Source organism: Thunnus maccoyii, chromosome 20 (genome assembly GCF_910596095.1).
Source record: "Thunnus maccoyii chromosome 20, fThuMac1.1, whole genome shotgun sequence".
Taxonomy (NCBI): domain Eukaryota; kingdom Metazoa; phylum Chordata; class Actinopteri; order Scombriformes; family Scombridae; genus Thunnus; species Thunnus maccoyii.
The window spans coordinates 4,408,809-4,436,596 of record NC_056552.1 but is presented as its reverse complement, the minus strand read 5'-3'; the positions used below and the strand labels follow the sequence as shown (position 1 = coordinate 4,436,596).

Sequence of the window (27,788 nt, the reverse complement as noted above, 5' to 3'; positions counted from 1 at the left end):
CTTTTCTGTTTTACTCAAGTCTATCCTATATTCTGTTTTACAACATATTTAAGTATACTGTATTCTGTTCTGTTCATTGACAACACTACTGACAACAGTCACATTCAAAAAACAGTAACATATAAGTGTGAAGAACAAAAAGAGGAAACAAAGTGCCAGGGTATTTAATTATGATATAAAACAAAAGTCCACAATATAACCATGCACAATCCTCTTCATATATGAACTGTCATTCATTAAACTGTCCCAGAATTACATAAATATAACTAAAATAGGTGCACAAGTCACACTGAGCAAACACAGCAAATAAACTTCAAACTTATGGTCTTTAAATAACTCAAATGTACATTTCTGTTGACATGAACATGAAACAATAAAGTTTGTCAAGTGCATATAACAACAAAAACTGTTGCTGAATGAACTGAGTTTCAGTTCACTTTTGCACATAGTTTCTATGAGGGTCAGTGTGTATAGCAAGCAACATGCAATCCTCAGTCATATTTCTTTAAGAAAACAACTAAGCAAACTTCAATTTCAACTTCAAGGTTCAACTGCCACTCAGTCCAGTTCAACAAACAGGGAAAAAGTCTGAGGGCAGAGCCAGACTGGGACAGAACCATGACACAGGAGGAGGAATAATGAATAAATAAGGAGGTAAAGATTAATAATCTAGTAACATTTGTCAATAATTTTATGTGTTTCAAAAATTGTTTGGGTCTTTGTTGCTTTTTTATTTTGCAGCTTGACTAGAGAAATGTAATAGAGCTCAATATCACTTAAGAAATAAGGTAAAGTTTGGTTTTCTGTTGGTTCATTTCATTATATGGAATTTTCCAAAAAACTATAAATAGTTGTACTTAAAATCTAACATTCTTGCCCACTGAGTTATTTTAAGAATGAATTAAAATATCACTACTGTAAAGCTTAAATCATGTGACCAGTTTTTCATTGGCTTCATAGTACAGCCTCAAGGGGGCGGGGCTCATCATCATAACCCCGCCCCCTTCCTGACAACCAGCACGCCTCGTGTTTGTCTCTTAGCAACCAGCCTGTCAGCCAGCTCCGTGCCTCTCCAGGCCGTCCGGACTCGCCTCCTCCCGGACTAAAAGTCGCCTAAATACCGTGAGGGGGGCGGGGTGGGGGGGGGCAAAACCCTCGAAACCCTCCATGGAAGCGAGCTCAGAGTGAGCCGGGGCTGCCGGAGCCGTGGGCAGCCATGAACGACCGCTACCACCGGGCGGCCCGGGACGGCTACCTGGACATGCTGAAGGAGGCCACACGGAAGGAGCTGAACGCACCGGATGAGGATGGGATGACACCGACCTTATGGGCCGCTTATCACGGTAACCTGCCGGCGCTGCGGCTCATCGTAGGGAGAGGGTGAGTCAGCGTCCACCTGACAGGTTGATGTGTAAATCATCCATCCATTTGATTATCATCTCATCCAGCAGTACAAATAGTTTTATTTCAACAAGTGAGTAATTCTACTTTGGTAGAAACTGGTCACTTTCATATATTTCATCAAACTGGACTTGTATATTTTCAGTCAACCTTCACTGTTACATAATTTATATTATTTATTGCACACTATATATTTCATACACTTCAAATCCCATTTCAAAACTATTAATATTCCATTCTGTCATTAGATATAAAATTTTACATTTATTACTACTTTGTTTATGTCATCATTATTATTACCTTACTCTTACTATGTTTTCTTTCCTCCGTGTTGCTTGTGGGAGCAAACGCCAAGACACATTCTTTGTATTCTTGCATAATTGACTGATAAACAAATACTGTGAGGCTGAAATAATCTCACACATCTCCTTATATGACTACAAGTCACCTTTTCTTGTGTAAAGTGTAATTTTCCACATGCTAGAGGAGAGATATTTCTCTTTTGTGTAAAGATTTTGACAATTTATTACTGTTATTTTTTACATTTTTGTCAAAGGAAAGAATTTGTGTTTTTTTCCCCACATATTTCAGTCAAAAGCGTTTCACTTCTGCATTACAATCAATATAATAAATGGTTTTTAACACACTATAATGTAGTTATAATCAGATATAAGTACAAAAAGATTAGAAACCTCTGCATGTGTCATAATACAGAGTAATGCTGCCGTATGTTAGTACAAATTGAAGGAGAGCAAAGAAGGAAGTTCATCTTTTTTGAGTTAAACTACAAGCTACAGCTGTTTGTAATGTCAACAGTGAGAAGATGCACATACTGACACTAAAACTGTGTTGGAAAATGTAAAGAAACTTGACATCCATTATGTGTAAACACTTATACACACAAATAACTACATTATAGTGTGTTCTAGACCATTTATATACTGTTTATATACTGCTTATAAATGTTAAATAGGTGGACTGTTAACAGAAAAGTTATTAAAATGTATAATTTTCATGGATCATGTTCCCAACTTGCTTCCTAGTTTGTTAGTTTAGATGAAATTTCTCTTATCAGCAACCCTGCAGCGTCGTAAAAATCGAAACATTTCCATATTTATTGTAGGCTATATTATAATTTTACCTCGCCGATCTGTGCCCGCTCATGAACAAAGAAATAGAAAATATTCTGCCACCTTTGCTTTTGCGCTATCACTAATCTAATCAGTGCTGCGAGGAGATGGAGAGCTCTATATTTTAACAGCCCAATTACAGAGAAAGGTCACTTGCTGCAGGATATCCCCATGAACACACCCATAAACACACACACACACACACACAATGACTGAGTGGCATATTTTAAGCGTGATAACTTTATATTTAATCTCACAGATGTGGCTCCGGCTGATCAGTTACATAGCAGATCCTGTGCAGGTGAAGCTCTAAATCTGATTCAGGTACAATACAGAAGCTGTTTTTATACCGATCGGTTACTGTAAAGGCGCCAGACGTCTTTACAGAAACTGATTGTTAGCTCAAAAGCGGCAGATGGACGATATGATCTCTGCTTTGTTTATCAGAGAGCTTCTACGTATTTGTAAGAGAAAACTGAGATGATCATAAAGGGGTTTAGGAGTAAGTCTATATGCTGCCATGATAAGTTGCAGCTATCAGAGAAGTCTTTTGTTTGAGGTTTAAGGAGCTACACAAAGCCACCTTTCATACAGTGTAATATTTACTGCAGCAGACTCAGAGGAGGTTAGAAAACAGTATATATAATGCGGCTGGTGGCAGGTTTATAAGGCGTGCAAGAGTCTGACTGCAGACACACAGATTACAAAGCAAAGGGAAAGGTCACTGTGATGGATAGGTCATCTTCTTCCTGCAATGGTGCCCGCAGGATGCAGTGCAGAGTGGATATGAAGCAAAGAAAGATGATTAAAGCTGAGCTGCAGATCAGACTTCACAGCAAAAGGTAAATGAAGAGAGAAAAAAATAGTGTTTTGATACATTTCACAGATACATTTTCACTTTTTAGGCCGTTCTTTGAGGGCCTGTTCTTATTATACTTTTTAAATTTATGTAATTATTTTTGTCCTTTGGTGCTGCACAGCTTGCCAGGGCTGGGTACCGAAATTGAACTGAAAACAATACGTTATTTGATACGAGACTTTGAGGATTATGCTTTTTCCAAAAAAGCCTTTTATTCATTTTACTAAAGAAGGCAGACTTCTCAAATTCAAATGTTGTCTAGACACAACTATCCATACAAGAACTTTGTCTAAAATAATCCCAAATTGTCAAAATTGTGATGAACTAAATAGTAATCAGTAAATATCCGAATGAAATATAAGTAAACTTGGCTATGAATAAGAGTACACACTAAACACAAAGTACAATTGATGTATTTAGTCATAAACCAAAGTATCAGACAGATTACAGTTTAGAGCTGCAACGATATGTCGATCAACAGAAAAATAACAACTATTTTGCTATTTGATAAATGGTTGAAGTCATTTTTTTCTGGTTAAAACTTCTAAAATGTGAGTATTTGCTGCTTTTCTTCGTCTTATTATAGTAAACTAAATTTCTTTGGGTTATGGACTGCTAGTCAAAGAAGTTTGATGACATCACCTTGGACTTTTCACAGTTTTCTGATGTTTTATAGACCTGACAATTAATCAGTTCATTGAGAAAATGTAGATTAATTGATACTGAAAGTAATTGTGTAGTTGTAGCCCTGTTAAAATTTTTATCTCATGGTGGCGTGAGATGAAAAGTTTAGGGATCACTAAAAGTTGTTATAATTCATCCCCTGGGAAATACTAGGTGTCAAAAAGGTGTTGTGATATTTCACTGGATACGTTTATTTATTTAGCACTCATCAAAATCAGCAATTACAAAGTGCTTTACAAGGGCAGATATAAAAGGGACAGAATAAAATACCAAATACACATATATTCCGACATGTATAACGTTAAAAATATATTTAAATCAATAAATAAAGATTATAGAGCCACACTGCCTGCGTGACTAAAAACAGGTGCACAGTTGGTGCGCAAAGGTATTAAAGGACAGGTTCACACTTTTTACAAGTGTGTTTTAAAACAACAGTCTATATGAACAGTGAAAGAGGTTTTCCTCGCTGTAGTCATTCCTTCTGTTCATACTGGCTGTTAAAAGATCTCCTTCAAATGTGCTTTCAATGGACGTGATGGAGGCTAAAATCCACAGTGTGTCCACACAGACATTTGAAAGTAGATGTGAAGCTTATATGAGGCTTCAGCAGTCTGAGTTAGTCATATCAAGTGGATATCTGACACATTTACAGTCTTTTTAGAATCAAATTCCCTCTTTGTGTTTCCTCGGACAGTGTTTCCCTGTTGAGCTGTGGTATAGTAACAAAAAGAGGAACTTTATCACTAAAAAGACTGTACCGTTGAAAGATATCTACTTGATTTGACTCATTTGGACGACTGAAGCTTCATATTAGCTTCAGATAAACTTTTAAATAAATTTTTGCACAGAAGGAGGACTGTGGATTTTGTCCCCAACCATCACTTACATTGTAAGTTCATTATGAAGGGATCTTCTGATGGTCAGTATGAACAGGAGGAATGATTACAGCAAGAAAAACCCTCGTCTTTTAAAGCCTCACACTCAGCCCTACATGTTGCTAGTAAACAGGTTGTTTTTTGAGGTTGGTGACTGCTGCTGTATCACCTGTGACTCAGAGCCTCTAACAGAGCTGCAGGTTGTCACATTACCATTTTAAATAGTTCGGTGTGATTACGCCTTTGGATTACTAGCGATACATTTCTTGCCTGTACATCTGGAATATGATCTGCTTCATTGACCTTCCAGCTGACACCGAAATAAACAGAAGTAAAATATGATGCTCTGAACATAAAATAAAGACTTTCCGCTCTAATATCAAATGTCATATCTGCACATTTCTCCAGGGTATGACGGGAACTGAAATCAGGGTTCATGCTGATAAAGGTGGTGACCCTGCAGTGTGTGGTAACAGTGTCCCTGGGTGTCTGTGAAAAAAAGACGTGTGGTGTGCTGGATAAATAATGCAACGTCACCTCTGTCATGTTTAACCTGCAGCACTTCAATTATTAATCAGGGCTCAGCCACTGCCCGGCCATGTGGGTGGAGGGAAAACAGGAAGAGGAGGGTCTTAGATGTGAATTTAGTTCATAAACACAGTTACCAACACATCCATGTAGAAGCAGTATTGTCCACTGTAGCATTTTCCCCCCCATAACTTTATTAACACCAAAAACAGTCAGTCAAAACAATGAAATATTAATTTCACATATATGATATTTAAATTACTTATTAAGTTAAAATAATATCTAGATATAACCAATTAAACATATAATTTTATCGATAATAATAAAAGATAAGTTTTTTTAATCTAAGCTATATTTAATAATTACATATAGGTAATATTAAAAAAATATATAATAATAAAATAATAAAAATAAAATAATGGGGAAAAAACACAAACAAACAACAACAACAAAACAATAAACTAAATTGGACCAACTATTATTTCATAGTGCTTCACTGCAATTTTAACACATTTTGTAGAAAAAAAAATCATATTTAAAGGAGGAAAAATTTGAAAGTGTCTCATCAAATTTACATTCATGTGTATAGAATTTTCCTAATAAAATAATTACATTGAGTTTATGCTCTACATTGCTATCTGAGTTTTCAGAATATAAAAGGAAATCTTTGCAATTCAATGTTATATTATTTCTTGAGTATGCAGTGAAAAAGGAAATTTCAGTGTGAACTATGATGAATTTGTAACCAAAAAGCCAAAAAATCTGATATGTTCTGTTGTTGTTTACCTTGTTATTGCTTGCACAGCATTATGGGTAATATTTACTAATATCACAGTAATATTTTGATGATCTATCCAATCAAACAATCAAATACTGTCTGCTGTGGTTGATATAATAATAATATAATGACTGAAAATAATTAGATTTATATTACATTACCTTACTTAAGTAATTATGTGATGTTATCCATGAAGGTACCGTATGTGTGACTGTAAACCTAAGGATCCTTTTGGCTGTGGAGAAGATGAACTGACATAATTGCAGGTCATATGAGTCATCTTCCTAAGTTTAGTCTGAAGTGTAAGCGGATCAGCAAAGTGAGGTTCAGTTTCTCTGTGAATGTGGGTGAAGTCTGCATCATTCCAGGTCAGAAATTAGAAACCTTTCAGAATTGGGTCATAAATGTAGTAAATTTATACTGTGACACTGTGTCATGATATGGAGTAATGCTACTGTATGTTTTTAAATTTTGAAGGAGAGAAAAGAGGGAAGTTTACCCTGAAACCACAGGTTTCCTCTCATGAACTATTTATAACGTCAGTACTGAGAACATGCACAAATTACATACTATGTTGGAAAATGTAGAGAAACTGGGCATCCAGTATGTGTAAATTTACTGCAGCAGTCAAAGAGGAATACACATAATTTAAATTTCTATAGCCATTTTTGCATGTTTTTCATACCTTTCAGGCTTTATGTAAAACCAAGTTGTAAAAACATTTGTTTGAGACTCCATCACAGTGAACATTGTGTGCTTTTGTTATCAGTTAGTTAAAATTATATTTGATATCAGTGAAAGCAGACTGTGAAGGATTACCTACCTGTATCTCAAGCAGTTTTAAGTCTATGCAAGTTGATATTCATGGGGTGAAATGAATGGAAACCAGTGATGGTAAGTGAAGGTAAGAAGGCAACAAACACTGGAGTTTGTTTTGAGAAAAGGTTTTCAGTAATGTCAGTTAACATGATTTGAAATAAAAAGGTTAAAACCTGCAGAACACTGATATGCACATAAGACATAAGAATACTGTATCTGTAAATCCAGTAATGTGAAGATTCAACGTGCCTCCTTGTCTGCTCTTCTTCCAGAGGTGACCCGGACAAGTGTGACATCTGGGGGAACACACCGCTTCACCTGGCAGCTGCCAACGGCCACCACAACTGCCTGTCCTTCCTGGTGGCTTTCGGTGCCAACGTGTGGTGTCTGGACAATGACTACCACACACCGCTGGACATGGCCGCCACCAAGGGCCACATGGACTGTGTTCGCTACCTGGACTCCATCGCTGCCAAGCAGATCACCCTCAACCCCAAGCTGGTCAGCAAACTCAAGGACCGGGCATTCCGCGCTGCAGAGCGCCGCATCAAAGATTGCGCAAAGCTCCAAAGGAAGCACCGCGAACACATGGAGAAAAAGTTCCTGAAGGAATCGGCAGCTTTAGACAACTTGGATGCTATTAGTTTTTCTAGTTACACCAGCAGCAGCACACTGAGCCGCAAGTTCAACACTGTGACCTCCAACATGCCATACTCGCAGGTGACCTCCAACATAACAGTATATAAATAACCCTTGTTATGTCCCCTTTAATGTGGAAGATAATAGAGTCAAAGACCTGCTGTACTTTGTGATTAGCTTCTGTTCCTCCAGCTTTTGGTCAACAAGTCCTCCAGCTCAAACAACAGGTTGTTTGTCATTGCCTACCAAAATGACCCATATGAGTGTTTTCTGATACTGCACCTGTATTGCCGGGACATCCATCTCCCCCTGATGTCCACACTATGTTAATTCAAATGAGTCAAACTCATGCACTTCGTTGAAAATGCTGAGGTGCTGATATGTTATCATCCAGTTTAGTGTAGATACCCCTTTATTAGAATATGGGCGGAAAACCCAGTATCATGTTTTAGCTTTTTAGATTGGAGACCAATGAGGGAAACCCTCAAAGGGCCAAAGCTGTTTGAACAGAGACTAGCTTGAAAAGAGGGCAAGACTTTGACTTTATGTGAGTTGTAACATTTACGGTCTAAATGAAAGTTTGCAAATTCTTTTCTAAATTCATACTTTCTCCTCAGGCCACCCTGCATTCCACAGCCAAGGGCAAGGCCAAGATTCAGAAGAAGCTAGAGAAGAAGAAGCAGGTTGATGGAACGTTCAAGATCTATGAGGATGGGAGGAAGAGTGTGCGCTCGCTCTCTGGCCTGCAGCTCGGCAAAGACGTCATGTTCCTTAAACAGGGCACCTACGCCAACCCCAAGGAACGATCACGCCTCAACATTCGCGACATGTTCCCCCGTGACAATGACGACGATGCCGACACCATCTCCCGTGCCATGAGCGATCCGGGCCTCTATGAGGCTGCGTATTCGGAGATCAGCGCTGATTCCGGTCATGATTCCTTGTTCACCCGGCCCGGGCTCGGCACCATGGTGTTCAGGAGGAACTATTCGAGTGGAGGGATGTTCGGTATCGGGGCACGGGATGAAGGGAGTGTAGCAGGGAGTGAACCTACGGGACGGGCACCTAATGTTCGTCTACGTGGACACCTGCCTCCACACTCGCCCAGTTTTGATGTGGACAGTATTGGCAGTGCCTTGAGCCTGCAAGAAAGAAACCTGCAGGAGTTGCCCTGGGAGGAGACTGATGTTGGGCTGGATGAGGATTTAGAGCCAGAGAACAGTCCATTAGAGACCTTTCTGGCCTCGCAGAACCTCAGTGAGTTCATGACCATCTTTAGGAGGGAAAAAATAGATCTAGAGGCTCTGCTGCTTTGTTCAGATCAGGATCTCACCAGCATTCACATCCCTTTGGGCCCCAGAAAGAAACTGCTGGATGCCTGCAAGAGACGTCTGGACACCATAGATGAACCAGAGGCCATTGAAGACACTGAGCTTTGAAGGTCAGTGTGGAGTAGTCCGCATTTAGTTTTAAAAGGGATGCACCACTCGGCTTTGCTCCCAGATAAACCTTTGTTGTCATACATAAGCTACTGTCTTTGCATGCAACAGCATAGCCTTTGTATGACAGTTATAGAACCAATCACAATGTTTGTTCACAATAACTTCCGGGTAGAAAACCCCTGCATCACGTGCATACAATTTAATGACACAGAGCAAAAATAAATGTCAGTTTAAACTAGAGAAGTACACAAAGAAGTGTATGTAAATAAGTGTAAGTAAATTCAAAGTATGCATAAGTAAGTAGAAATGACTAAAGCAGTGGTAAGGCGGCTTCCCACTATGACAAAGGCAGCCACTAGTTAGTCCAACCGGCGGTGAGATGTTGCTGTTGGGTAGATTTGGTTTATCAGACTCTAGCAAAGCAACACAGTACATAAAATAAGCACAGCAGAAACGCCAGATAGGGCAGATCACTGAGTTCACTATATATCTTTAAACATTACATTTATAGCTGAAAATGACAACAAAAATCAACAGGTTTGTCGATTTCACATATCTCTGCAATTCAATTCAACTGCCAGTTGTCCACCCGGAAGTGACTGTTGTTGTTGGCCCAGCGTCATGGTGATTCGGTCTATTTGGGATGACAGACATTGCAGAATAGTAAAGACGTGAAAAGGTGTGGGTGACCTTTGTAAATGTTATCGCCAAATCAACAGTGAGACGCTAATTTATTAGCTACACCTAAGGTTGGGCACTATAATGACACATTTGTCAACCAGATTTCTATCAAGTTATCTATAATGGGCAGGACTACTTCATGGGAATATTAGATCTACGACATTGTTACATCAGTCCATGTCCAATATCACCACCTCCAACATGCCATACTTGTAGCTGGTTGCTCTTTAAACTGAAAACGTCTTTGCACACTTAAATATGTCACAGGTGTTTGAGGAAAGCACAACTTGAATAAAAATGAGAAAACTCCTGCACACCATCTTGTTTACTGCTGTAATATTTACTAGTTTACAGAGTTTTGGTGTGTTTGTCCTTCATCAGGATATTTGGACAAGCATCACAACTGTTCCATATACTGTATATACAGTACTGTGCAAAAAAATTGAGGCTCTTTAGATGTTTAGATTCTTTTCCATAATGCAAAACCATTAGGGAGACATCTGATCTGTCCCAAATTTATTCTGCAGCATACAATGACCGTAAACATCCAGCCATAAGTCATAAAGAACTATCTTCAGCAACAAGAAGAACAAGGAGACCTGCAACAGATGGTTTGGCCCCACAGAGCCCTGATCTCAACATGATGGAGTCAGTCTTGGATTAACATGAAGAGACAGAAGCAGTTGAGATGCTGAAATCCACAGAAGAACTGTGGCAACTTCTCCAAGATGCAGGAACAACCGAGCTGCCAAGTATCTGAAAAACTGTGTGCAGGTGAACCGAAGAGAACTGCTGCTGTTTTAAAGGCAAATATTGATTTCATTTAGATTTCTGCTGTTTACTGAACTTTGGATGAAGTTAAATGATAAATAAAAACAATTCATGGCATCCTCACTTTACTTTTAGTGCCTAAAACCTTTGCACAGTACTGTATAAACATACATAACGTAGAAGATGCCTCCCTCAACTATCCAATCAGAAGATAACATGAGTATGTTCAACTGGTAAACAAAACACCTTGAGCAAACACATACTTAACGTAAGGGAAGAATAACAGAGCACCAGTGTGGTCTTTTTCTCATGCAGCTCCAGAAGACCAGACAGATTTTGTACTGAATAAACAGTACCATCTAGTGGTGAGTTATGATACAACGAGATGAGGTTTTCTTCTTATTATTTGTATGCCTGTAATACATTTCCAGTTTTGTTATGTACTATACAATATTTTTATTTTATTTTATTTATATTTGGAAACACATTGAATAGGTTATTCATATATGATGATTGTTATTTCAAAGCTAAATATATAAATAAACACTTTATGGGAAAGTTTTGCCACATATACAAACACATGCACATCCCAATTGTAATGTCTTTGAATACATACTCTTCCGATCTGTAACTGTAACACCTGGTTCTTATTATAACTGTATTTATTCATGTATCACTGAATGATTTATGTGTTAGTGGATGTACCAACTCCTCTTGAAATGTTGTCATTCATTTATTATGCTTCCATTGTACAGTTTTCTTACTTAACCGTGTTAAAAGATAAACTTGTTATTTTATTCCATGGCACATACACAATTATGACCTGATATTTATGATGAATGAAAAGAGCCACAGACTGATTGTTGTTCTGCAAACACTGTTGCAATAGTAAAAACAATGGGGTCATACTGTGAGGTTATGTGAGTGTGTGCTAGATAACAATGTTATATCGGGTTGCTCTGAGACATATTTGGTTTCACTGAAGGTCTGCCTGTGCACTTGAAGTATGACTGTGCATGAATGTACATTTTTATGCTGGTAGAAAAAAAAAATCTGTTTTTGTATTATCAAGAAAATCTGAAGGTGTATCCGCAAACAGAATAATCTTTTATTAAATTAAAGTGGAAATGGATGTTTTTTGTGTGAGTATGTTTTCATATAACCAGCTGCTCCATGTGACAAATACCTTTACATACATACTGTGACCTTTACATTTCATTCTGTCTGGAGAAGAAGGCGTCTGACACTGATGGCCGATTAGTGCTTGTATAAATAAAAACATCAACCTTGAGGGTGTAAGAGGAGCTGTCAGACAGCCTGGTGCTCTTATGTTCCCTTCTCTGCAGTATCTGCTGAGTAGTAAATACACTCACTGGATCTTTTAAAGAGCACGCTGCAGTTAGGGTGGCCTCAAGCCCAGAACACTGGCCTCACTCCAAAAAAAGAAAGAAGCAGCAGCACTGACACCAGATATACGCATGCAACTCGCGTATACTATCACCTGAGCCAACACATAAACACAATATCCAGGCACATTTTTGCACATCATCCTCCCCTAGTGAAGACACAACTGCACAGTTAATCCCCCCTCCTCCTCCTCAGCCCTCCTTTTTCCCTCTCCTTTCCCAGGACATTTGCCAAGGTTACAGAGATGGGAGGGGAGCAGAGAGGAGCTGACACAAAGAGAAACAGAAGGGGGTGAGCGACATGCAGAATGCATAAGACACCAGAGAGGGAGGGAAAACTCTAAGCTGAGTGGCTGCAGTTTTGTGTGAATGTGTTTTTTTTGTTTTTACAGGAACATTTTGGATCCATCACATCACAGTAAAAAGCCTTACATCTTTGGGCTACAGGACAATAAATTCCTCTGCTGGCAGACTGCATCAGGAGTCAGCTGACTGGCTGGGTGAAAAAAAAAGAGAGGAAACTGTAAGAGAGATGAGGAGGAGGTGGGAGAGGAGGACCCATGAGGCTCTTGAGGCAGCAGGAAAGGGGCTGGGCTTCTCTGATAATGCCTCTTGCCAATAAAGACTTTCGCAACGCTAACTTTGACCTGTGGACTTTATACAGCTTTAGAACGAGTTGCCTGCAAGAGAGGACACAAAGTGTATGGTGACACAGTTTTGAGCCAGTCATCAGTCACCAGCACAGGAGCTGACATGCAGAATGTACCGGATGAGTGGAGGGAAGGACGGGAAGATGAGAGGCACGCGAAGGATGGGGAGACGTTAGTCAAGAGGAAAGTGGATTCAGAAGAGATGAATGGAGAGTCGAGGAAGAAGGAGAACGGAGTTGAAGAGGTGGAGGTCTCAGAGAAAGAGTCGCTGATGATGGAGCTGACCAGGCTGGTGCAGAAGATGGTGAGAGAGAGCAGCTGGTGGGAGAGGAGGGGGATTGATTGCAGCATCCTGGCAGCAGCGTTCCTCTGTCTGCCACCCGGTAAGACTCTACACACAGCTGTGAGGATCAATGTATGGAAAGTCCTCAAAGTTGGAAGTGAAGACAGAAAGATTAGGGATTATGGAAAGTTAAAGTGACCTAAATTCTTGATGAAATGTGTCATTTATTTTGTACTTTTAAAACATAGTTTATGTCTTTACTTTATGTCTGTACCAGTTACTCTGACAGATACTTTTTCAAGTGATGACTGCAAACATTAAAACTGAACATGCATATTTTTTTCTGTTTATCAGCATGATTTTTTTTTCTAGAGCTGCATCTAATGATTATTTTGTCTTTTTTCCATTAATTGATTAATTGTTAAGATAAGATAAATTCTCCCAGGGTGTTAAGAGCAGCAGTTGGAGGAGTCAGCAGGCAGCAGGAACTGGAGAATCAATGTTTATTTATTCAACTCAGGAACAGAACTCAGGAGTGCAGGCAAAGCAAAGCAAAACTGAACTGAACTTAAATGAACTGAGGTTCCAACAACACTAAACTGAAAACCAGGACTTAAATACAAACTAAACTGATGGGGGGATGAGGTGCAGGTGGAGCAGGAGAACAGGAAAGGAGCTGATAGACTGAGGAAGACACGAGACTGATGCAGGGCAGGTATGGAGGGAAGTGCAAATACTGTAAATGCAAATTATTCAAATCTACAGAAGCAAATATTAAACTCCTTTTTTATATAATGTGTTGAGGAGGAGTCCAGCCATTGGACAAACACCTGTCAGTCTCTGGATAAGAATATCTGCTATAAATCTAAACACAGAAGACATGTGGAATGAACTACCAGTTGTGTAAATTGCTGCATCTCTGACGTCCAAATAGGTGTGTCAAACTCCTCAGTCACATTTCACAACTAGTGTGAAAGCAAACTTCAGTTTCAACTTTAAGGGCCTACTGCCACTCGAGTCTAGTTCAACAAACGGGGACTGGTGGAGAGCCAGACTGGGACAGAACCGTGACACAGAGCCCAGAGTGACGTCTTCAAACTGGATTTCGTATAAGACCAACAGTCCAAAACCAACAGAAATTAATGAAAGAAAAGACAAAAATCATCACATTTGAGAAACTGGAACCAGAGTTTGACTTGAAAAATTATGTCAAAACTATTAAAACTGTTTGTTTAAGCTCTTAATGTCTCATTAACGATTTTATTTAATGTGTCACTTAATAACTTTCCTTCCGCTTTTGAAATACAAATGCAGCTCTTTCTCTCTGTCACCCCTCAGTCCAACATTGTTGTCATAACTGGTTTACACATTCATGGCATCCCACGGTTCCACTCTATCTGGGTCATTGGTGGCCGGCTACTGACCTCAATTAGGACTGGTGCCTATTGTGACTCATGTCACTCGATCATTGGAGCTGACAAATGACTGGTTCAAGCTTGATGTGTAATCTAGACATGTAGACGTGTATGCGGTTAACATTCTTGTAACAGCAGGTGCTCTTATATAACTGTATGTTTGCAAGTCCTCTTCTAATAAGCCACTCAGTATATCCCTGATTGTAGCATTAGTTGATTTTTAAGTCCCAGAGTGGGACCGAGACAGAAATCTGTCATTGTGTATCACCGAGCTTGTGACTTATCACCTCGAAATAAGCTGCTTTGAAATAGGAGGTGCTGTATATTATCAACGTTTTATTGGCTTAGGAAAATAACATGTCATCTAAACCCTGCTGTGAAAGCCAGCCAGAGACGCTGCAACACCAGCAGCTGGTTTATTCTAGTTAGAACTTCCAGGTTGTTATCAGAGTACAGACACTGCTTGACTTTTCTGACTAAATCTATTAAGATTTAAGGTCTCGAGGTTATCATTCCTCCTGTCCATACTGGCTATTAAAAGATCCCTTTCAGATGTGCTTTTCACTGAAAGTGATGGAGGCCAAAATAAACAGTGTGTCCACACATTTTGTGTAAAAATGCATTTAAAAGTTTATCTGAAGCTTATATGAGACTTCAGCAGTCTGAGTTAGTCATATCAAGTGGATATCTGACACATTTACAGTCTTTTAAGCATCAAATTCCCTCTTTGTGTTTCCCTGTTGAGCTGCGGTGGAAATATAGTAACAAAAAGAGGGACTTTGGCACTAAAAAGACTGTAACGTTGAAAGATATCTACTTGATTTGACTCATTTGGACGCTGAGGCTTCATCTTAGCTTCAGTATTAGCAGGAGTAAAAATGTTAGTGAATATTGGACTAAAAGATCAAAAATTATGAGAGTAGAGGACAGGATGAAACATATACTCTCTGCTTCACGTGGATATCTAGAATAGATGGTAGTGCACTGATAAACTCACCTGAACAACAGATAAAACCATGCAGTGATGTAATCATGTCAGGAACCTGCGGTGTGATGAAACGGTGTCAGACCCACCAGCACAGTCACCTCCAGTAAAGGATAAAGTTTCACTCTTTCACCTGATCTCTCCGCCCGTCATGATGGAAAGTCACACCATTACTGCAGTAGAATGAAGTGGTGGAAAGTAACTCCGTACATTTACTCAAGAACTCTACTTAAGTACAATTTTAAGGTATTTTACTTGAGTATTTTCATTTTATGGTACTTTATACTTCCACTCTGCTACATTTCTGAGAGAAATATTGTACTTTCTACTCCACTACATTTATATGACAGCTTTAGTTTCAGATTCAAGTTTTGCATAAAATAACATAATGATAAGATTATAAATGACGCTGCATTGTTAAAAAATTAAACCAGTGGCTCCCAAACTTTTTGGCTTGTGGCTCTTTACAAAAAATCAATATGTATTTGTGTCTCTTTGTCATTCTTCAAATGTTAATGAGTTGTTAGCAGTTCCACCAAAGAGACACTTTCCCTGCCTGAGGCCAAAAGAGGTAAAACTCTCCAATATTTCACAGAAGATTAAAGAAAAGTTCTGAAAAATTAATCCAGATTTCAGTAGCAGAACTGTTCCTACCCAATCTATTGTCTCAAGACCCCTCAGATTTATCTTGTGACCCTTTCAAAGCAGTTCAAACTAGCTCCAGTTCAAGCAGCTACAATAAAATACTGCTTATGTATTGAATCATCAGTATTAATAATTTACTTAGATTTATTTAATATATCAGTCACTTTAAGACTTTAAATGAATTTACCTGGTAATTCTTCAATACTTTTACTTAAGTAGGATTTTAAATCCAGGACTTTTACTTGTAATAAGTATGTTTACATTATGGCATTGATACTTTTACTTAAGTAAAAGATCTGAGTACTTCTTCCACCACTGCAGTTAAGAGATACAATCTTGGTCAGTTGGTATAAGGTCCACTTTGGTTCAAATATCTCAGCAATTACTGAATAGATTGCCATCAAACTAGACTTTTATGGTTCGCAGACATTAATTCTCATGACTTTGGTGACTTTTCATGTAGCAACAGTCAAAATTTCCATTGGCCAAATTCACGTCATGACTGAATTCCTGTTAGCTTGAGCTGTAAATCAAGAACATGTTTCCTGTTAGCAAGGTATAATGTCATGCTAGATATACAAAGGAGGGGGGGAGGGGCAAAAATTCCCAGAACTGTTCAAAAAAATCTGTATTCCCTTCAAAGTACTCTCCTTGAGATGTGCTTCTCCTATTCCTGGAAAAACTGTGTCAAGCAATAAATTGCTGGCAGGAAAACCAAAAGCTGAAAGATGCTAAAAGGCTCCAGAGAGCTTAAAGGAACCACAGAGTGCTGTGATAATTATCTGACAGGTCATATATGAGTGACCCCTTTTACATAGTCGTTTGATCCTTTGTTAATGTAAAAACATTCATTACAGCAGCTTTAAGATTTGCATGCTAACTTGGAACATGTTAAATGTTTAAACCTTACATGCTACATGCTACTTGTTTGCATACTTGCCCTGATGTATCATAGCCTTGGATGGCTATGAGAGTGACGCACCCTTTAGAAACATTCAGAGAAATTAGAGTTGCTTATTGGACGAAGGTTAAGATCACAAACAAACCTGAGGGCTGATTCATCACTCAGTAACAGCTCAGAAGAATTCAAGTTAGAAAAACATGACTTTTACTCAGATGAAGTGCAGGTAAACGCCACTAAATCCAATGATATTCATGTAAAATCCAAAACTCTGAGATGTTTGAAAATACCCCTGTACAAAGGATCAACTCTTCTAGTGCTAGTCTAAGAATAGCTTAGTGGTCTCTCCATGTTTTATCTATCCAGCAATTAAGTTTTCTAGCGTGTAATGACCTTATGGGGGTGCTAGTGTAGACTTGTTGAACTGTGAGAGGTCAGTAAACACATCAGGACACTTTTAGAAATGAAAAGATTTTTGCACAAAGATTGTACAATAACTTTCTAGATTATGAAATGAGGCAATGAAAGTAAATGTGTAAGTATTGTAAATACAAACATCTTTCCTCTTTAGAGTTTATATTGAGGTCAAATGTGTGTGTTCTGTGTTGAAGCCTTCCTGCTGCTGGCCTCCGCTCAGCTCCTGTGGTTTTCGGCGGGCATTCTGCTAATGGGCGTGGCTCACGCCGTCATCACCATCAAGGGGACACATCTGGCCAGCCACGGGGGGCTGAGCGAGTCGCAGGCCTGGGCGAAGTTCTGGGCCATCTTCTTCATCGAGGTGAAATGTTCAGAAATAAAGTGATCGTTAATTACCTGAGGCGAAGCTTATTTTAGAGGATAATTTCACATGCAGCTCTGTAAAAATATCACTGTCAAAGTGACCTTGAGCAAGGCACTTAAAGGGATAGTTGGACATTTTGGGAAATGCACTTAATCGATATATGCCGAGAACAACATGATGAGCAAGATCAATACCACTCACAGATAAATATGAAGCTACAGTAAGCAGCAGGTTAGCTTAGCTTAGCATAAAGACTGGGAACAGCTAGCCTGGTTCTGTCCAATGGTAATAAAAACCACCTTCAAGCACCTTGTAGTTTGTTTAATCCGCACAAAAACTGATGTGTAAAAATAATAGTTGTGGTTTTATGGAGTTTTTTTACCGGATTATCTGGTTGTCTGACATCCTCACGATGACAACAAGACTCCAGGTAGTCCACCCAAAGCCCGGCCAAGAAATAGTCCAGAGCAAAAAAACAATAACCCTCCATAAAACCACAACTTACAAATTTTACACTACAGTTTTTGTACAACAACAAACAAGGTAAGTTTATTTGTGTGGCACATTTCATACACAAGAGCAATTCAAAGTGCTTTACATAATGCATTAAAACATAAAAAAAAAGAAAAACAACATAAAAACATGAAAATGTCAATTAAAACAATAGAAACCTTTTAAAATGGAAATTAAAAAGTTAAGGACATAAATACACGATAAGTAATAGACTAGAAATACAGTTACAATACAGTAAAGCTGCAACAATTAGTCAATTAATCAATTAGTTGTCAACTGTTAAATTAACTGCCAACTATTTTGATAATCAATTAATCATTTTGAGCCATTTTTTAAAAAGAAAATGTCCTAATTCTCTGGTTCCAGCTTTGCAAATGTGAATAATTTCTGACAGTAAGCTGAATATCTTTGAGTGGTGGATATTTGAGGACGTCAGCTTGGGCTTTGGAAAACAGTAATCGACATGTTTTACCATTTTCTGCCATTATATAGACCAAACAACTAATTGATTCATCAAGAAAACAATCAACAGATTAATCGATAATGAAAATAATTGTTAGTTGCAGCCCTGCGCTTTATTCACGTACAATCTGAGCATGGTAACAGTCTTTTCATTAAAAGTAAATAAGTGTATTTCCTGAAAGCTCAAACTATTCCTTTAAATTCCAGCTGTTTCAGTGAAGCTGATGTGTTTGTGGTTGTATGAGGCAGGTGTGAAAGTGTGTGAGGCAGTGTGAAGCCTCGTGCTCAGCGAACCTACAAAGCAAAAGTAAAGGCATAAAAGGACTGAATGATGTTTTTAACTCTACAAATCCAGCTGTTAAACGTCTGTTTTGTAACTTTAAACAACCTCAGAGCCAGAATAATCAACTAGGTGAACTCTTGAATATCATAACATATCATAAAACTGGGGTGAAGTCAGTTATATTGATTTTCCTGCCTGATAATTTTCACTGATTTATGTGTTGCATCATGGTTTTGTTGTTTGGATGTTCATAAACATGCCCATCTGTCCTTCACCCGTTCAGATTTGTGGCTCGTTCTCAGCGCGAGCCGGCGTGCAAGGCCACATTAAGATGCATCATGCTCATACTAATGTCATTGGACTGGGTGACTCCAGCGTATGGAAGGTCCCCTTCCTGCCTCGCATTGTCTACCTGTTCATAGCTCCCTTGGCCGTGCCCATCATCACTCCACTTGTTGCATTAGGTAAGAGGTGCTGAAAGACCAATGAGGAACAAGTGCTTCTAGTGTTTACTCAGATATTTCAACATTAAATGTGATTATCAACATAACGTCGAGATAGATTTTCACCTTCTTATCCTGTTCAAGTTCCCACCTTTACTACATCTCCGTCATTGAGGTGAGAGTTTATTCTCATAGCTGTGATGGTTTCTGATTCTCTGGTTTTTGCAGGTGAGCTCAAAGGACACTCTCTGGCTCACGTTGTTCGGACCGTTCTGATGATAACGCTGGGCCTGTACTCGCAGTACTGGCTGCTGATCAACGTCTCAGGGTTCAACTCACCTCTCAGCGCTTTGCTCTGTATGCTCGTCTGCAGAGCAATGTTCTCTGTGCCGTACATCCACGTCAACATTTTCCAGGTGAGAAGTACCTGCAGCATGTTATGCTTTTTCTGGTTTTCTCTTATTTATATACTGTTATGATGTCAGATATTAAACATGGTCAAGGTTCCAAGACTGGAAACAGCTAGTCTGCCTCTGTCCAAAGGTAAGAAAACCCCCCACCAGCACCTCTAAAGCTCAGATTGACACTTTAAACTGTAGTGTAAAATGACAAGTTTTAGTTTTAAGTACACTAACTATCTATCGCCTCTCAGTAAAGATAACTTTGTACTGAACAAGTTAATGGCTGCGATCTGGAAAAGTGGAAACATTGCTAAACAGAAGTCAGACAGGTCAGCAAACACAACAGTCAGATGATCAGACAGGTTAGAAACAAGGTTAACTACACTTATTTGGGCCACATGGTGAAATTATTACCCAAACAGTCCGTCGTCAACATCCACCACAGTTTACAGAATGATATTTGGTTTAACTTTGACCTGCTTTACTTAATGTAGGTCTGCACACACAGTTTTCCTGAGCAGTGAGGGATTGTTACAGATGTTTCAGCTGTGCTCGTTTTCAATCTTGCCTCCAAATAAAATGCTTTTGAATAATTTGGATAAACTTGTTTACAACTACACCAACAATAAAAATAATGAAAAATACAATTCAGGAGATGCAAGTGAGGCGGAGTGAAGTAAGTGATGTAAAATTGGAATAATGTACTAAAAGGTTATGAATTAGTCCCTTACCTCGATTTAAAATCTAAGATTAATTCTCAATCCAGTATATTTTCTTGTTTTTTGTTGTATTATCACATTGTTTGTACCTGTTAAGTAGAGACTGTCCTCCCAAGAAAAACGACCCAATAGGACGTGTATTCAGTCGCCAAAAACGACCTATAGTTACGTTTGAGTAACAGACGCCATCTAGCAGCCGTAGTAATTATGACCCAGAGAAGTGACGCACTTCAGATGACATCAATATAAGGTGACTTCCTTATGAGGAGGAGGAGGAGGGTGGACGGGTAGATAATTAGATGACAAAAAGTGGACTTAGCTGCAGGAGACCACTGTTCGCTTCCTGTGTCCAACTGTGAGTCGGACATTTTTTTAAAAGAAACCTAACGTGCTGTTTACTGTTGCCATGACAACAAAGGCTGCCTAACATTAAGGGAGTAGTAACAACTTGTTTCAAGTGAACATTTTAACGCAAACCACGATCTTTCCCTAAACTTAACCAGACCTTAACCACAGCGTTGTCACATCATAAAACATCATCATCATCATCATCATCAGCAACAGTGATTTGTGACTGTTCTGGAGCGCAGACTGTACAAACGACCTATGTGATTGTTTAATTTGGAGGATAAACTATGGGAGGAAATGTATATGTATGTATGTATATTGATGAGTTAAGTGTATACTATATTTATTTCTCCAGGTTATTTGGTATTGCTTGGATTTTATGAGTTGAGGTTTTCAAGGTTTCAAGGTTTTATTGTTATTCCAACATATTGTAAATGTAAAGTAATAGAGAAGAAATTCATATTAGTCAGGTTACGGTGCATTGAATTCATACACAAATAAGGGAATAAAATACCAATAGTGTACTATTCTTAAAAAAGTACTAAAGTATAAAAGTACCAAGTAAGTGATGAGTAAAGATTTGGGTCATTTCACAGTTTAAGGGAAAATGCAGAACCAGTGAATGGGAAGGTGTGTTAAAACTTTTGACTGGTGCTGTATAAAAAGTTCCCAGATATAAAGTACACGTCTCACAGATTTAATTAAGACTGTTCTGCCTGTGTTATTTCATACCAAATGATTAGGAGAGCACCTCTTATTGCACGGCCTTTAGAGAAACTCTGTTTCAATGCAGCATTGTGTTCTCATAGACTGCACCAGTCAGCGAACTAAAGGGATAAAGAGGAACAATTCATGCATGATTTTCCCAGATGGAGTTTGAGTCCTGCAGGTCATTGTGCATTGTTCTGATCAAAGTGTGTGGAGATGGATTAGAAAACACAGGTTCTTGATCTGTCAGGAGTCTAACAGGAGGAAACGTTTGTTCTCTCCGGGGGGTTTGACCTGAAAACCTGTTCTCTCCCGACTCTCTGTGCTGTTGTTGGCCATTGTCCGATCATTCCACCCCTGAACTTTCTAGCTGAGGATAACCTTTACTCTGGTCTCTTTTGAAAACACTTTGTGTTATTCTCATTTCCTTTAAACAGATGTTTTCCACATTTAAATGTTATAAAAAGTAATACACTTTATATATAGATATTTTTTTACGTTTACACAAACAGTGGTGGCAGTGGTTTTGCCTGTCAGTGCCAAATGCAGTGGTTTTTACCGGTCAGTGCCAAACCAATATTGAAGTTCAGGGATATGAAATCCAGTTAGTTTGAGCTGGTTCCTGGATTATCAACTGGCCCAGACGTCCAGTGAACCTGAAAGTTCACTTTGTGTTATTTGTTTCATGGTAATTCAACAAGGGGTAAAGTTTTTTGGGAGTCTGCACCACTAAATCACAACATCTACTGAAATAATAACGGCCCTGCAGTGGTGAATATGACTTTATCCTGAGGCCTTGTCTTTTAGAGAGTATGAGGCTGAACTACCATATACAGTCTGCAGTTTGCACAGCTAATTTTTGTCCCAAGGCTGTATTGAAGGTTATAATGCAGCAGGCAGCTGTTCAGTGTTCAAATCACTAAAAAGCCACTGTATACTACCTGCTCAGCACCAAACAGCAAACAGACACAGTTAGCTGTAGACTAGCTGGTGAACATAGTGGAGCATTTAGCAGCTGAGAATGTGGGTCACAGTGGTGGGGCCTTTGGGTGCTCAGACAGGGAGAGAAGGGAAACACTGACCAGCTCCTCATTGGCTAATATTGTTTGCAGACTATTTTAGGTTTTCTGATAAACAGTGTCATCGACCTTTAAGCAAATCCTGCTGATGGTACTCAAACATCTTTGTATACACGTAACTAAAGCGGCTATAATCTATATTTTTTATATTAACAAGGTCTGCTCTGTCAGTGTGTGATGTGTTGGTCATGGCTCGTAGTGATGAACCTACAGAGAATTATCAGCGACTCCGTAGCTCCCCTCAACTTTCATAGCAAGTTTCAGCTCATTGTTTAGCTGTCTGGCTGCAACTTTACTGTTTTGGTTCACTCTCAGCGCTCTCATAGCGTCGTTTTCGGCCACAGCAGGCAGCTGTTTTCAGAGAAAAAGCTCTAAAAAGCCACTGTACACTACCTGCTCAGCACCAAACCAACCAACAAACATAGTGGAGCATTTAGCAGCTAAAGAGCCAGATATTTCCCTCAGGAGTTGGTAAAGAGCAAAAACAAAGCTAAAAGAGAGTGAATATTGGACAGAAACACGACTCCAAATGAATGATAATGCTGCTCCGTAACTGCTGGATGTAGAAATAAACAACATATCAACTCAAAAGGTGATGATAGGTCAGTGTTGTGAAAACAAAGTGGCCAATTAAATCAGTTCATGGAGGTTTTTACCAGCATTGTATTTGTGTCCTAAAGCATTTGATAAATCCTGTCAAAACATTTTATATCTTGTATGTTTAATCAGTACAAAAACTGAAGTCACATAACCTTAGATAAAACCACAACAAGTCTGTTTTTGCACGGATTAAACAAACATGATATAATGTGTTCATTAGTAAGCTTTAGAGGTACTGGTAGACAGATTTTTAATATTTAACATGCAAATACGTTGGGAGTAGTGGAGCAAATGGATCCAAATGCAGGAGACAGCAGGCAGCAGGAACTGAAGAATCAATATTTATTTACTCAACTCAGGAACAGAACTCAGGAGTGCAGGCAAAGCAAAACTGAACTAAACAGAACTGAACAAAGGATCCAACAACACAAAACTGAAAACCAGGGCTTAAATACAGACTAAACTGATGAGGGGATGAGGGGCAGGTGGAGCAGGAGAACAGGAAAGGAGCTGATAGGCTGAGGAAGACATGAGACTGATACAGGGCAGGTGTGGAGGGAAGTGTAAATACTGTAAATGCAAATTATTAAAATCTAGAGAAACAAATGTTAAACTCCTTTTTTACATAATGTGTGGAGGATGAGTTGAACAAACACCTGTCAGTCTCTGGATAAGAACATCTGCTAAATGGCCTGAATGTAAACACAGACGACATGTGGAATGAACTAACTAGTCTGAGGGCATCTGATGGACTGGTGTGAGGACATGGAGCTGGACTGGGACAAAACCATGACACAGACATGAGAGTATCAATCTTCTAATCTAACTCTTAGCATAACAGCAAATAAGTGTATTTTCCAAAATGTCAAACTTAATAATACAGCCCAGCATCCATCATATCTTTACTAGTATCATCTTAAATAGATTATACACTAAACTTGTAAAAACTGCGTCTGATTGGCAGCACATTGGCCTCCCCATGTTCTCCCCGACCTGCCGACCAAAGAGGATCTACCAGATGACCCATGGAGTCCTGAACCTGCCGCGTAACCCCGTGCTGGACTGGATTTTTGGACACTCGCTTATCAACTGCCATGTGGAACATCATCTCTTCCCCTTCCTGTCTGATCACATGTGTTTAAAGGTAGGAAACAACAAAACCCCTCAATCATTATATATTATCAGCTTCCACATTGACACATGTACCTCAGTGTGTCACTGTATTAGATTTCACTGTAGATGTGTTGGTTTTACAGCGGTAAAACACTAATCATCTATGTCAAAGTGAAAACAGATCTCTATAAAGTGATCTAAATTAATTACAAATATAAAATACATTTACTGTTTTAAAAGTTACTGGTAATTATGGCTGTGAAACAAATGTAGTGGAGTAAAAAGTACAATATATCCCTCTGAAAATGGAGTGTGGTGTAGGTATAAAATAGCTTAAAATAGAAATTAAGCTAAGTACAAATACCTCGAAATTGTACTTAAGCACAGTACTTGATTAAATGTACTTTGTTCCACCACTGCTAAAGGAGATTGGTATGAGTTAAAAGGGATAAAGAGTTCAGATGTATTCACAGTGGTAAAACATTTTACTGTCCTGTACAGTTATTACTTTGCATTTACAAGGTAACCAATCATAAGGCATAAAACACTTTTTGTAACAAGCACATATTAAACTCTGTAAATTTACATGATGACACACTGGGTACATGTGGATGTTCTTAGCATATTTGCAAAACAAATGAGGTACCTAATGATATGTAAGGATCTAAATAAACCATATACATGTTAACAACTAAACACACTGTTTTTATATCATTATGTTGATTTAAAGTCATATTGTGTACAAGTAATTACTATAGTACTATCTGGTAATATGTTAATTTGCAGTATTTATAAGTTATTTAATGGTAATTATTATTTTGTTGTAATAATTAAAGGATCAGTTTGTGGGATTTAGTGGCATCCTCTCCCCCTTCCAGTGGCCACAAAACTCGCAAAAAACGTGAAAGGCCCTCTCTAGAGTGTTTTGTTTGTCCGTTCTGGGCTACTGTAGAAACATGGTGATGCAACATGGCGTGTCCTGTGGAAGAGGACCCGCTCCCTCTGTCGATATAAAGCGTTCATTCTTAGGAAGTAAAAACGCAATAATTCTTATTTTCAGATGATTATACACTAATTAAAACATACTTATGCCAATATTTCTGCCGATAGATCGCCCTAAATCTTACACATGTTCCGTTGTCTGACAACAGAAACAGAAAAATATGTAAATGAGAACAACTACTGACTGCATTAAAACACAGCATAGGTGGTCACAGAGAGCAGTATGAGGCAGAACAGAGGTTTTAACAGTTTAACAGTTAGTTCCCTCCGTTTATTAATCCCTCAGGGGCTACGTACATTTCATATTAGAAGTCTATGTTACAAACTGGAGGTACTGAGTTTGGAACATATGGGCATTTACCAGATAGGGAGGGAATAACGAAAGATGCTATTGAGTTGCATCATGAGAAATGTAGGATTCATTGTCTGTTGGAGTTTCACCCAAACTAGGAACAGAAAGTCAGGATATCACGACTTCTGCTGCTTTATTTTGTGACTGTAAATACAATTCAAAAGCTCAGGGTAACACCACAATATACCATATAATCTAATAAAGAGTTAAAAAGTCGATTATTTAAGAGTCACAGTACACAAAGGTTGAAAAACAGGGATTGCGTTTGTTTCCTAGTTTGTTAGGAACTGTATTTGACTTGTTAATTTATATTGCATAGGCCTATAAAACTCTTCCCATGTCTCTCTTCCACTCCTCTCCAGGTGAAGCCTGTTGTGTCCAAGTATCTGACTGAAAAGCAGCTTCCATATCAGGAGGACAGCTACTTTTCCCGCCTGAACATTTTCTTCCACAAATACCAGGAGCTGATGGTTTTTGCCCCTCCGATCACAGAGCTGGTGGGAGTGCAGTGATGACGTAGTGAAGGAGTAAAACTACTTCCCACTAACGCTGTTTATAAGACTGCTGCTGCTCAAAATCACCAGCTCCAGTGTTTAGTGAATTTCTGCTGCTGTTACAACCTCCACAGTCCCGTTTCGAACAGGCTCATACTGACAGAATAGTTTTTAAAATTAATAACATACTGACATATTAAATATTGCTGCACTTTGCTTTGATGTTAGGAGCCAAACATGACATCCTAGTATTTTATTTTTTCTACACTTTCAGAAGTCATTTAATAAGCAGCACAAACACAAGCACTCAAACAAAACTGACTGGATTGTGTTTAAAGTCACAGTAAGAAATTAATCACAGCTCTTGGACTGACCTTAGGTCTGTCTTAAAAGCAAGTTTCAACTTTTGTCAGGCTCTTTTTGAGGTATTACTAAACTTACATTTGCGGTTCTGGATTACTGAACTCACAATTCAGGTTACCAACTGGCTCTGTTAACTCTGGGATAACCAATTACTGTACATTCCCACTGGGAAATAACGAAAATGATGATTCAGTGAGGTAAAAGCTGCAAAAACCAAGCACAACACTAGAATATAAAAAATAAGTAACCAAATATGCAGCAAGCAATATATTAGAAATTAATGTAAATAATATATTTTATAGGCTTAAATACAGGTTTCATATTTAAAAAATCAAAGATTTGTGGGTTTTTTTAAAAAGAAAAAACAACTTTTAACAGTAATAGTGTTTCTTTTGGAGAGAGGAGTGCTGCAGATAGACGAGTTTCACATTTACAAGCAATGGTGACGTTCCCACAGTATCATGATAGCTCATATATGGACATTTCTAGTATTCAGAAATAAAGCAACTAGCCAGAAACCAGTAAAATTACTGCTTAGTGGTAAATATGTGTGCACTAATCTTTTTGCACTTCCAAAACTGTTTTATTACACGCTACACATAGACAGGTTCTGTGGTTGCTAGGCTAGCTAACATAATACATGGAGTGCAGTGAGAAATGGCAGCTAGTCGTAGTGTTAACACAGACTACATAAAGTTACCTCCTCTCACAGATAGTGAGAAATGACTGTATGTCCCAAACAGTTAACAGGCAGCACAGGTTAAGAAGCCCCTTCACACCACTAATGTTAGCATTAAGAAAAGAGGTACGTTAGCATCTGGCTGCATGAAAGTCCTGCTATTTGGCTGCTGCACAACTTGCGAGCACAAGACCTCCCTCATTCTTTTATATTATTTTGTAACGTCCAGCATGTGTGAAAATCCTGCTGTTTACCATCAACAGTATATCAGACACTATACATGTGTTGTGCAAAATCTCATATTACACTGTTAAGTTGCTGGTGTCTTAAACACAACTAAGACTTCCCGGTTAAACCTTGAAATTGCTAATGATTCATTTTAATCACCGTTTAGAAATAAATGCTCAGTGTACTTTGAAAATACATGTTGAATTTACATGAAAAATGTTGTGAAAGTGAGATAAATGGCACTGAAGAAATTTACATTATTTACAGAAATGCAATAATCCTACTAATTCACTGAGATAAGTAGAGGTTCAGAGGTGTCTAAACT

The 27,788-nt window shown here is 38.6% G+C and overlaps 2 protein-coding genes across 7 annotated transcripts; both read left to right on the top strand.

The window, feature by feature from the left end:
• The first annotated feature begins 1,040 nt into the window (after window positions 1–1,040).
• On the top strand, window positions 1,041–17,587 carry LOC121887454 (Usher syndrome type-1G protein homolog). 6 transcript variants are annotated; one of them, XR_006092973.1, is made up of 5 exons: window positions 1,041–1,380; window positions 7,350–7,797; window positions 8,334–9,157; window positions 12,240–12,308; window positions 12,409–12,426. XR_006092973.1 is itself a non-coding variant. In XM_042398232.1 (4 exons), the coding sequence occupies exons 1-3, from the start codon at window positions 1,217–1,219 to the stop codon at window positions 9,153–9,155; spliced, it is 1,434 nt and encodes a 477-aa protein (XP_042254166.1). In that variant the 5' UTR covers window positions 1,041–1,216; the 3' UTR covers window positions 9,156–9,157; window positions 17,507–17,587. The 6 variants fall into 6 exon arrangements, 5 of the variants coding, with proteins under 5 accessions (XP_042254166.1, XP_042254165.1, XP_042254164.1 ...); XM_042398232.1 differs by lacking the exons at window positions 12,240–12,308; window positions 12,409–12,426 and adding an exon at window positions 17,507–17,587; XM_042398231.1 differs by lacking the exon at window positions 12,240–12,308 and having other exon boundaries at window positions 12,409–12,494.
• fads6 (fatty acid desaturase 6) lies at window positions 12,761–26,394 on the top strand. The gene is made up of 6 exons (XM_042398233.1): window positions 12,761–13,049; window positions 17,507–17,673; window positions 19,218–19,398; window positions 19,606–19,793; window positions 24,197–24,376; window positions 26,062–26,394. The coding sequence occupies exons 1-6, from the start codon at window positions 12,770–12,772 to the stop codon at window positions 26,209–26,211; spliced, it is 1,146 nt and encodes a 381-aa protein (XP_042254167.1). The 5' UTR covers window positions 12,761–12,769; the 3' UTR covers window positions 26,212–26,394.
• The last annotated feature ends 1,394 nt before the right edge of the window (window positions 26,395–27,788 follow it).